The 12,948-nt window shown below is 41.0% G+C and overlaps 1 protein-coding gene across 4 annotated transcripts in view; it reads right to left on the bottom strand.

Moving 5' to 3' along the window:
* Nucleotides 1–12,948, bottom strand: part of LOC129775488 (monocarboxylate transporter 7-like) — a 156,353-nt gene that overhangs the window by 16,468 nt on the left and 126,937 nt on the right. For all 4 annotated transcript variants that reach the window (XM_055780287.1, XM_055780289.1, XM_055780286.1 and 1 more), the window contains one exon: nt 11,779–11,919. In XM_055780287.1, coding sequence (XP_055636262.1) covers nt 11,779–11,919 — 141 coding nt within the window. The remainder of the gene's footprint in view (nt 1–11,778; nt 11,920–12,948) is intronic.

Here is a 12,948-nt window from a genome sequence, read left to right as displayed (position 1 = left end):
TACGCATCCCCACAACGCACGACCATTGTTGTCGTTGGAACTGTCGTAAGATTTCGATATCACGGTCGACGCTGCGTAGGATTTTGGCTATGCAGCCATCCTATCAACGCTCATCGATCCAAGCGCGAAGCCCAAGGAGGATTTTGTGTTTGCTTCGGTCAAGGTGGCAGAATACATGTCTACCACCGTGGAAGCAGCACTTTCTGTCCTGACGACAACTTGCGATTCACATGCGTCGATACGGTCAAAGATGTTTTTTTTGCGTCAACGTGTGTGGCACCCATACATCGAGCTTCTTTGTGAATCCAAGCTTCTTCAAATGGTAAATAACGGTTTGATCTCTTATCCCCAGCTCTTGGCCGATGCTACGGCTGCTACTATGCCGGTCTTTCTCGGCTAATTCAGCGATTTTGTCGCAATTTTCGACGACAGGCCTTCCGGAGCGTGGCGCATCTTCGACGACCTCTACACCAGAACGAAAACGTTGAAACCATCGTTGTGCGGTGGAAATGGAAACTGTATCGGGTCCATAAACTGCACAAATTTTATTGGCAGCTTGAGATGCATTTTTGCTTTTGTCATAGTAGTACTGTAAAATATGTCGGATTTTCTCTTTATTTTGCTCCATATTTGCAACACTATAACTCACGAACAACTTAATCAAACAAAACACTGTCAAGGACTATATAATAGCGCGCAAAAATACCTTTCCAACAAGCTATAGTATGAATACAATGAATACAACTAGAACAACGCGCTTTTAACGACACCTCGCGGAAATACCGCAGTACTTTTTTGACAGCCTAATATATTATATTTTACATACCTTTTCATGCAGGCAGAACCGGAACAATCTACTGAAGGACTGGGTTACTGGCAATTAACACAATATACAGTTTTTGCTGGAGAAATCCTTATTTCGGTTACCTTGACAATTAGATCGCTTGCAACCGCAATACACGAAAACTTTGTTTTGTTAACAACTTTGATATTTCGTGCGTGTTGCAACGTGTTTCGAAAGTATACTATTAATGCTTCTTTCGTAGCATATTTGCCAAAATACTGGGGATTTCTTCTAAAACAAGAAGTGGCTCGTCTTACCCCGCCGGACGGTCTTACCCCGTCTTCCCCTACTTCGAAACAGACAATCAAGTGTGCGCATGCACCCAAAGTGATTGATTCAAAATTTTCGTGAATCTATCAGGAAATGTATGAACAATAATTGTGAGTACAAGAGGAAGTACAAGCTTCGATTTTTTCGATCAATCAGAGAGAGGTGTTTCCGTTTGGGTAACGGTTGATTTTTTTTTTAATTATTTGATTAGAAGTTACATGACATGTATTATTTTATTCAATGTAAACAAATGTTATGGAGTGCCGAAATCGATTAACGTAAGTTAAATTTATTCAACCCATCATGAAATGAATGAGCAATAAGCGTTTTAAATTTAACAATTTTCACAATTCAATCGATTTTCTTTTTTCAATTTGCACTCCCAATGTTTCCGAAGGACGTAATCCTACGTCAAAAAAGGAGATGTCTGCACAAGACGGTTGTCTCTGTTGTCAGTGGAGCGGAGATTATTATTCTAAAACTTAAATCACTTAGAAAAGGCGATAGCGATGCTTCCAGTGTTCGTATATGCAAGCTTTTAACATCGTTTTGTTGCTTGTAAACAGTTCTGAACGGTTTTTTTTCTCGGCAGTTGAAAACTAACGAGGTTCCGAGATATTTTTCATGCAGGAGGAAGAAATAAAAATAATTGCGCACAATCATCTCCAAAATCCATCAGTGTCAACTCGGGAACCGGCAAAACTGCTGGGAACCAAGCGTTGGAGTGGAACCCTCGATCGCCAACTGTCGTTGAAGGACATCCAATCATTGCACTCCAGGCTTGGGCGAATCAGAAAATCGGGAAGATTTCGGCAAAATTAGCCGAAAATTTTACAAGTACTTTAAAAGTATTTATAAACTGTTTATGTTTGTTTATAAATGCTTTAAAATTTTTTTTAGAATGCCAAAGAATGTATGGAAAAAAATCGACCTAAAAATTTCAAAAAGCTACCCCATAAAAATGTTCACCACCTCGTAAAAACACCCTATATAAAATTTCAACTCAATCGGACTTGAAGGAGAGTGGCGCAAAGCGGTCAAATTTTGAGTTTTTTGAAAATTCATAAATCATCCAAAAGGGGAGTAAAGGAAATCGGGATTTTCAGGAAAAAAAGCCAAATATCTTAAATTTTTTTTTGTCAAAAATCGTATTATGTTGAATTGCACGATAAAATACCCTATGCAAAATATAAGCACATTTGGTCTTCATTTAATAGTGTCGCAGATAGGATTGGGCGATCCCGGGTCCGTTCTAAGTAGATCGATCCTTTCTATTCTTATTTCCGATTTTTTGGATCGATCTTCTGTATTGAGTACTCGAGAAAATCTTTTTTTTTTCTTCCGATTTTTGTTGATCTTAGAAAAACTTTTAGTAGATTTGCTTTTCAGTATACATCGATTAAAATCTCACCAAAGACCACCTAACAATTTTTTAAACATAATGTCAACATTAGGATCACTTTTTCTATGGTTTACTTTCGTAGAAATGCTGACGGAGAGAACTAGCGGCAGCTACTGAGAGGATGTACTGTAACCAGTGGATCATAGGATCACTGAACTAGATGTTGACATCAATTCCAGACTATAGGTATAGGAATCCCTGACGGCAAAGGATGGATGCTGTGGAAAATGTTTTTTTTTGTTCTGAACTTTAAATTATTTGTGACTTTCATGCTGAGAAACGAAACAAAATGTTTTTGATATTTGAATAGAATATTAAATTTGTATTCCCTGTTTAAGGGGGTATTCTAGTTCAGAGAATAGACGAATTTCGAGCTCCAAAAAAAAAAAAAATCAAAGAATAGTTTAACTAACCATTATATCATTATTTGTTTATCTATCTTTTAACAACAAAACAAAAATTGAACGGTAAAAAAATATTCGTAATTAGAATAGTTACAAGCTGATGAAGGGTTCAAAAAAAGTTGTGCCATAGCGTACACGATTCCAGTGCTTCTGGTTATCTTAAACAAAGAAATCGAGCAGATTTTGAATCAGTGGAGATGCCGCTATTGTATGAACTTCGGACAAGTCAAAAACTTGTTTTTGACAAAGTGGCGGTCGTTTGAAGAAAAAGATGCCGTTTAAAAACGTATTTTTTATATTTCCACATTTTCTAAAAATAGCGAAATCAAAAAAATATTATTTTTTATTGGTTCATGCGATAGAGATATATTAGGCTGCCAAAAAAGTCCTGCGGTATTTCCTCGAGGTGTCGTTGTAAGCGCGTAGTTCTAGTTGTATTCATTGTATCGAGTCATACTATAGCTTGTTGGAAAGGTATTTTTGCGCGCTATAATATAGTCCTTGATAGTGTTTTGTTCGGTTAAGTCGTTTGTGAGTTATAGTGTTGCAAATATGGAGCAAAATAAAGAGAAAATCCGACATATTTTACAGTACTACTATGACAAAAGCAAAAATGCATCTCAAGCTGCCAATAAAATTTGTGCAGTTTATGGACCCGATACAGTTTCCATTTCCACCGCACAACGATGGTTTCAACGTTTTCGTTCTGGTGTAGAGGTCGTCGAAGATGCGCCACGCTCCGGAAGGCCTGTCGTCGAAAATTGCGACAAAATCGCTGAATTAGCCGAGAAAGACCGGCATAAATAGTAGCAGCCGTAGCATCGGCCAAGAGCTGGGGATAAGTCATCATACCGTTATTAACCATTTGAAGAAGCTTGGATTCACAAAGAAGCTCGATGTATAGGTGCCACACACGTTGACGCAAAAAACATCTTTGACCGTATCGACGCATGTGAATCGCTGCTGAATCGCAACAAAATCGATCCGTTTCTGAAGCGGATGGTGACTGGCGATGAAAAGTGGGTCACTTACGACAACGTGAAGCGCAAACGGTCGTGGTCGAAGCCCGCTGAAGCGTCTCAGACGGTGGCCAAGCCCTCATTAACGGCCAGGAAGGTTCTGCTGTGTGTTTGGTGGAATTGTCAAGGAATAATCTATTATGAGCTGCTTCCCTATGGCCAAACGCTCAATTCGGACCTGTACTGCCAACAACTGGACCGCTTGAATGTAGCACTCATGAAGAAGAGGCCATCTTTGATAAACAGAGGCCGCATTGTCTTCCATCAGGACAACGCCAGGCCACACACTTCTTTGGTGACGCGCCAGAAGCTCCGGGAGCTCGGATGGGAGGTTCTTTTGCATCCGCCGTATAGTCCGGACCTTGCACCAAGTGACTACCACCTGTTTTTGTCCATGGCGAACGAGCTAGGTAGTTAGAAGTTAGCCACAAAAGAGGCATGTAAAAATTGGCTATCCGAGTTTTTTGCCAATAAGGAAGCGAGCTTCTATAACAGGGGTATTATGAAGTTGGCATCTCGTTGGGAACAAGTCATCGAACAAAACGGCGCATATTTGACTTAAAACAGATGATTGTAACTGTGGCTGTCGTTAACGGGAATTATCATCACGTGACCGTGTGAGCTATTCTTGCGCTATTGTGTTGATCCATAGCGCGTAGCCTCTGTCTCTCCCTGGTTAGGGCAGTAGAGCGCAGTATCGGAACAACTTTTATATTAAGATACACATATTTAATATTAATATTATTATTCAACTCATTTGTTCATTGTTTAATATTATTATCATAATTTATTTTTGTTTTGTTATTTTTTTTTCTCGAGATTATTGTTAAAATCAATAATATATTAGAAATAAGAGAGAAATTTTTGTAAAATGGAGGATAGTGGAGGATCTCCAGAGATGGAGATCTCCGATAATGAATCCCATTTAAGATCTGGGAAAAAACATAAACGAGTCCCTCAAAAAGAAGATAATTCTTCTGGGGACGAATCTGCTCATCCTTCCAAGCCCCCCTCTAAGAAAATAGCAAGCCTCCCTTCTGAACCCACTGTTACTTCCACTCCCCCTCTCCCATCATCGATTTCGCTTCCCCCTTCTGATGTTTCCGATCCAACCTAATCCTCGTCCTCGTCCTCGTCCTCGTCTTCTCCCTCTGTTGTTTCCGCTCCACGTGTCAGAGTTTATCCAGAAGATGCACCTGGAACTGGCCCGTGGGTTGTTTTCCTCCGGCCAAAACCAAAAGGAAAAAGTCTTAACGTGATTCAGATCATGAAAGATCTGGCCAGATACTCTTCTGTATCTGAAATTCGCAGGGTTAGACCGAACAAATTGCGGGTTGTCGTGAATGAACGGAAACACGCAAACGAGATTGTTGCTGACCAACACTTCACTCTCGAATATAGAACATTTATACCCTCCCATAACGTAGAAATTGAGGGGGTGATAACTGAAACGGGTCTGACGAGCGAACAAATAAAAAATGAAGGAAAAGGCAAGTTCAAGAAGCTTCCCTCAATGGAAGTAAAGATCTTGGACTGTCGCCAACTCGGGAAACTCTCCCATGATGGGGACCAAACTAAATTTACGCCGTCAGACTCGTTTCGAGTCACCTTTGCTGGTGCCGCCCTCCCTGACTACGTTATGGTGGACAAATTGAGACTACCTGTGCGACTCTTCGTGCCAAAGCCCATGACTTGCAACAAATGCAAGTCAGTTGGTCACACTTCAGATTATTGTGCCAACAAGGAGCGCTGTGCCACTTGCGGAGAGCAACATGAGGGGAAATCCTGCAGTGCGACTGAGCATAAGTGTCCATATTGCGGAGGATCCCCACACGCGCTCTCAGCTTGTGAAACTTACAAGAGTCGCTGGGAGAAACAGAAGCGCTCTTTAAAGGAACGCTCGAAGCGCACTTTTGCGGAAATTTTAAAGGGCGCTTCTCCACTGGCCCAACAACAACAACAACCAATCTCAACACACAATATCTTTTCCACGTTGCCAGTTGATGAAATGGAAGCGGACACAGCTAGCGGGGGCACACCGTTTATTTTCAAAGGGAATCCCCGGCGCAAAAATGTGACCACTCCCAAAGTTCAAGAACAAGTCCCCCCGGTGATACCCCCAGTTAGCTTGCCTAAAAAATCGAGTGCAGCGGACAAGCAAAATCAGGTTCCTCCTGGCTTCCGTGGGAATAGTTCACCTTCGAACGACCCAGCACTCGAGGGGACATCAAAAACCCCAACTGTCCCTGTTTTTCCGTCCAGCTCAACTTCCCAATCGGGATTTATAAAGTTGTCTGACCTTTTGGATCAAATCTTAAAGTGTTTTAATGTTTCCGACTCCATCAGAACCCTTGTCATCTCAATGCTTCCAGTATTAAAGACAATTTTACAGCAATTGATGCAAACATGGCCCCTCCTTGCAATGATTATCTCTCTTGATGTCTAATTTAGATAGAGAGGTCGGAGATATCACTGTTTTTCAGTGGAATTGTCGTAGTCTTATCCCTAAATTGGATACATTCAAATTTTTAATTCATAACTTCAATTGTGATGTTTTTGCTCTGTCCGAAACTTGGCTTTCTTCGCGAGATGATATCTCTTTCCACGATTTTAATATTATACGCTTGGACCGCGATGACAGATACGGAGGGGTACTATTGGGGATCAATAAGTGCCACTCATTTTTTCGAATTGACCTTCCACCTATTGGAGGGATCGAAGCTGTTGCTTGTCATGCAAACATCAGAGGCAAAGACCTGTATAGTCAGCTTGTATTGGCCTCCGAGAGCTGCGGTTAGCCGCAAACAACTTGATGACATGTGCTCACTCCTTCCTGAGCCACGGTTGATCTTGGGAGACTTCAACTCTCATGGAACTGCCTGGGGGGAACAGTACGACGACAATTGTTCATTGTTGATATATGACCTTTGTAACAACTTCAATATGACCGTTTTGAACACTGGGGAAACAACACGTGTGCCTAAACCTCCTGCTAACCCAAGTGCTCTTGACCTCTCGCTTTGCTCGAATTCACTATCGTTAGATTGCAAGTGGAATGTAATCCAGGACCCCAACGGTAGTGATCACTTGCCAATCAAAATTTCCATCACCATTGGGTCGAATTCTTCTGAATCTATAAACATGGCATATGACCTCACAAGACACATTGACTGGAAAAAATATACGGACGCGATTGCTCTAGCCATCAATTCCAGAGATGGTTTACCTCCATTGGAGGAGTATAACTTCCTTTCTCGTTTGATCTATGACAGCGCGGTTCGCGCTCAAACGAAACCCATCCCAGGTTCCACTATTCGTCGAAGGCCTCCCAATCTATGGTGGGATAGCATATGTTCCAAGCTTTATGTAGAAAAATCGAATGCATTTAAAGCTTTTCGGAAACGTGGAACCCCTGAAAATTTTCAGACGTATTTGGACCTTGAAAATCAATTTAAAAACTTGATCAAAGGGAAAAAACGTGCTTATTGGCGAAATTTCGTGGGAGGTTTGTCACGAGAAACGTCAATGAAAAAATTATGGAAAGTGGCTCGAAACATGAGAAATCGCTCTTCAACGAATGAAAACGAAGAATATTCACATCGATGGATTTTGAATTTTGCACGGAAGGTTTGTCCTGATTCCGCTCCTGTGCAAAAAATTGTTCGAGATATACCACAAGATAGGTGCGATCTTGATTCCGAGTTTTCGATGGTAGAATTCTCTCTTGCTCTCCTTTCATGTAACAATTCTGCTCCGGGATCGGATAGAATTAAGTTCAACTTGCTGAAAAATCTCCCTGATGTGGCGAAACATCGCTTGTTGAACTTATTCAATCGGTTTCTGGAGCATAATATTGTTCCAGATGATTGGAGACAAGTACGAGTTATAGCTATTCAAAAACCCGTCCGACTTCAATTCGTACCGCCCAATAGCAATGCTGTCTTGTATACGGAAATTGTTGGAGAAAATGATCTTGTTTCGCCTTGATCGATGGGTTGAAACGAATGGCCTACTCTCAGATACACAATATGGGTTCCGCAGGGGCAAGGGGACGAATGATTGTCTTGCGTTGCTTTCTTCAGAAATTCAAATGGCTTACGCCGAAAAAAAACAAATGGCTTCAGTATTCTTGGACATAAAGGGGGCCTTTGATTCTGTTTCAATAGAGGTTTTGTCAGACAAATTACACTCTCGGGGTCTGCCGCCTCTATTGAATAATATGTTATATAACTTGCTTTGTGAGAAACATTTGAACTTTTCTCACGGAGATTCGGCAGTAAGTCGGGTCTCTTACATGGGCCTCCCCCAGGGCTCATGTTTAAGCCCCCTTTTGTACAACTTCTATGTAAGCGACATCGACAATTGCCTTACACAAAATTGCAGCCTAAGACAACTTGCAGATGATGGAGTGGTGTCTGTCGTAGGATAAAACGAATCCGACCTGCAAGGACCCTTACAAGATACTTTGAACAATTTTTCAACCTGGGCCATTGGGCTAGGGATCGAATTCTCCACGGAGAAAACAGAGATGGTGGTTTTTTCTAGGAAGCATAGACCAGCAAAACCAAAGCTTCAACTTTTGGGTAAACCGATCACTCATGCTATGTCATTCAAGTATCTTGGGGTCTGGTTCGACTCCAAATGTACTTGGGGGGCCCATATTAGGTATCTGAGTAAAAAATGTCAACAAAGAATAAACTTTCTCCGTACAATTACCGGCACCTGGTGGGGAGCCCATCCCGAAGATCTTATTATGTTGTATCGAACAACTATTCTCTCAGTGATGGAGTATGGCAGTTTCTGTTTTCAATCAGCTGCCAAAACACACCTCATTAAACTCGAGCGAATTCAGTATCTTTGTCTCCGTATTGCGTTGGGATGTATGCCCTCAACGCATACCATGAGTCTCGAGGTTTTGGCAGGCGTACTCCCACTAAAAGATCGCTTCAATTTATTATCTCTTCGGTTCCTCATCCGGTGTAAGGTTATGAATCCATTGGTGATCGAAAATTTTGAGCAATTGATCGAGCTAAATTTTCATTCTGGATTCATGAATTCATATCATGAATTCACCTCTATGCAGATTGTTCCTTCTTCGTATATTCCCAACCGTGTTTGTTTTCCTGACTACATCAATTCCTCTGTACATTTCGATCTGTTCATGAAGGAGAAAATCCATGAAAATCCAGATTATCTTAGATTGGGGTTCGTTCCTACAATCTTCAATGCAAAGTATGGGCGTATCAATTGTGATAATATATACTTTACTGATGGGTCCTCTATGAATGAGTCCACAGGATTTGGAGTGTTCAACGTATTTTTTAGCACCTCACACAGTCTTCAGAATCCTTGCTCGGTATATATTGCTGAATTGGCAGCGATATACTGGGCGCTGGACAGCGTCGCCTCACGACCTGTTGAACACTATTACATTGTAACGGATAGTCTTAGCTCTGTCGAAGCTATCCGTTCAGTGAGGCCGGAAAAGCACTCGCCGTACTTCCTTGAGAGAATACGAGAAATTTTGAGTGCTTTATCCAGACGCTGTTGTCATTACCTTTGTCTGGGTCCCTTCACATTGCTCAATTCCGGGTAATGAGAGGGCTGACTCATTGGCAAAGGTAAGTGCAATTGAAGGCGATATTTATCAGCGTCAAATCTCCTTCAATGAATTTTATTCTTTAGTTCGCAAAAATACCATCGCTAACTGGCAACGCAAGTGGAATGAAGATGAATTGGGCCGGTGGTTTCACTCGATTATCCCTAAGGTTAGCCTCAAACCGTGGTTCAAAAGTCTAGACTTGTCTTTCGTTTCAATCTTGCCAGCAGCAATCTCTGCGTTTGTGGCCAAGGTTATCACGACATCGAGCACGTTGTTTGGTCGTGCGAGGTGTATCTGGTCGCCAGATCGAATTTAGAAAACTCCCTTCGGGCCCGAGGAAGACAGCCCAATGTGCCGGTGAGAGATGTGTTGGCTCGGTTAGACCTTGATTACATGTCCCATATATATGTTTTCCTTAAAGCTATCGATGTTCGTGTGTGATTATCCTTATATCCTTATACCCTCCTTTCCTTCCTTTGCGGGTAATTCGTCCCCTTGCTATAAATAGTAGAATAAGTTGAAATTTAAATAAACTATAGATATACGAATAGATTTAAGAATTGAGTGCTCATCAACATTGTTACAATTTCCTTATATCCCATCCTTCTCCTAAAAATATGTCACCCTTCTAAACTCGAGTACACCGCGAGTAATCGGTTTTCCACCTTACTAACCATAGATGTAAGAAAATTGTTTCTATATATATATATAGTTTTAAAAATATATTTAAGAATTCGGCTCCTTTAAACTTAAGTAACCGAGCCTGTAAAAATAAACGAATTAAAAAAAAAAAAAGCTTGCCCCCTATTGCGTAACACAATGTGCCAAAATTTAAACCTAGCTGCGACTAGGGCAAGACAAAAATAGCTACAAATAAATTAGCAGATTCGTTTGGCTATAAAATAGGCGCAACTTGTTTTACACCAGATCTGATCCACAAGTAGTTCGCGCGTTTTCATTCGGAATAAAAAATATCGAAAATTTTCAAATTGTTAGTTCGTCTTCGCATAATTATTTCCGGCGGTTCTTGCCTGATCATCTTTGTATGAGTACCATCATCTGATGCTCACGACAAATCGCAGTTCTGATTGGGATTTCCATCTCCGTACAAACATAGAACTGATTGGCACCTATCTCGCTATAGCTTTCAGTCTACTTCTTCATCAATAAGCAGTAGATAAGCTTGAAGCGTAGTACAAAAAATGGGGCATACCACAATAGTTTAAACTAATGGACGCAGTGGTTCACACCCAACAAGGAAAAAAAACATAGAACTAATAGATCATGTTCTTCAATTCACCTGTTTATCATTTCGAATATGAGATTAGAAAGTTTTTTTGGACTATGAAAAGGGCGGATAGTTTTCTTGACTTTGTCGCAACTCTCTCGTGACCTCCAAAAAACCGATTTGAAAACTTCAATAATAACTCTCAGCCTTAACACCGTTGTTGATTACTCGCTGATTAAAGCGATATCGGAATACTAATTGAAAATAATATGTTCACACTCTCGCCTGGTGAAAATGCTTTCGACATGTTCCAAAAAATACCCCTAAAGCGTTCCACCAGTGGACCTCAGGATACGGGAATTCACCGAATCTTCAGTAGTGTCAAAGGAAATATATCTCCTTGGACACTACAGCAAATTCGGTCATTTGCACCAGTCCTGAGAATCACGGGCTGGTCGGTGCAGAACCATCCTCCAATATGTCCTTTTCGGAATTTACTCCTGATAAAAAAATACTGTACATACTCTAATTGATAAAAATGATTGAAATTTCGCACATTTCTAGTCGTTCTGGCTAAAAATATTGTAACTTACACAACAATTTGTGATCGACGATTTCTTGGAGCAAGATATGTGAAAGTGATATGAAGCTTTTCCACGCAAATTTTAAATGAGTTAGAAATAAATATCAAACAACTAACTGTTAAAGTATTTACAGCGAAATACACCCCGAGGAACTTTCAACGGTGTGAATCTGGTTCCATTTTATGCCTTCATCACTCATTACTCAACACTACGTTCTCAATTCTTTTTTTTCCTCCCCCGATAAGTCTGGCGCCGGTGTGCGGATGTGCGGGTGCTGGATGTGATTGCTGCTGAATGAAGTATGATTACGGAAGCCATTCCACGCTGGAATCCCGAACTGACTCATCTTCTGCCACCCGGAAGCGCTCATCGAAATATACGCAAATGTGCTGCCCTTAGATTTGGAACGAAAATTTGGTACCTACCAGAAAAAATATAGGAGAGTAGACACCAAACGCGGCCACTGCCGCCGAGATCGATAGCATCCGTACGGATGGGAGTTTTAGGGGGGTAAAATCCAGAAACGGAGGCTTCGGCGTGCGGACGTGGGTTTTCTTTTCCTTCACCTGTAAATAGACAAAGAAAAAAAAACGGAAACGAGGCGTGATTATGTATGAGTGTATCTCGGCCAGCTGATGGTTGCTTTGATGAGCAAATTGGGAACAGAAGGCAAACAGCAAAAGGATAAGGCAATATTATTCCAATCCTTAGATGTTTCTTTCCGGAAACGATGACTCGCTGCAGGGGGTGAATGTGTTTGGATGTTGTGTTTGTTGGAGGCAGTCAAGGTGAGCCCTTTCTTAGTAATGGCACCTTCAGTAGGAAGAAGGTGGACTATTATGCGAATATGTTCAAGCTATTTTCTTCTAGGGCCAGCTGAGTGGAAATCCATTTTATCAAAGTATATATAACTAAAAAGAGTGTGGAATGAATTGACTTCAAACGCTTCAAAGCTTCCAAATGTAAGGTTTATTTTGAGTAGCTTCAAGATGAACAAACCAATATTTTTGTCTGATTTGGAATGCAAATAGATGCCAATTCCTAATGTTAACACATCAAAAAGTTTAGCACCACAGAAAATATTTAACGTCGAACTTCCAGAATGGCAGAGAAAATTTTCTGGAACTGATCATCGTAATTCCGTAAATTTATTCGTCTCGTACGGCGCAGTATCCGAGGTAATTAATTTGATTATGCCATCGTTCTTTCACATTACATCAATGGCGTTTTATAATTATACGCTTTTCGTTATTCACGTATTCAAATTAGAATAAATGAACTGCAGTTAGCGCCCAATGGGGCCGCATCGTCTTTATTCGATTTCGTACATTTTCTTTTCCAAATACAAAAAATTGAGCTGAATAGGCCCTCTCGCAGGATAACATGAATGAGGATGTGCACATTTGGAGGAAACGTGCGATTAACTCAAGCTCGACACACGAGTTTGGGAGTGTAACATTGGAAAGGACAACTTTTTGTGCACTGGCGCAATTCCGACCGGAGAACTCCGTTCAGAAGGGTGAATCTGATACGCAAGGGTGGCTTCCAATTAATGTAGTTTGGACAGTCAACACGACTCTCGATAAATAACACGT

The sequence above is a fragment of the Toxorhynchites rutilus genome, chromosome 3, assembly GCF_029784135.1.
Source record: "Toxorhynchites rutilus septentrionalis strain SRP chromosome 3, ASM2978413v1, whole genome shotgun sequence".
Classification (NCBI taxonomy): domain Eukaryota; kingdom Metazoa; phylum Arthropoda; class Insecta; order Diptera; family Culicidae; genus Toxorhynchites; species Toxorhynchites rutilus.
The sequence above is the reverse complement of the archived record's forward strand: the minus strand, read 5'-3'. Positions and strand labels throughout refer to the sequence as shown.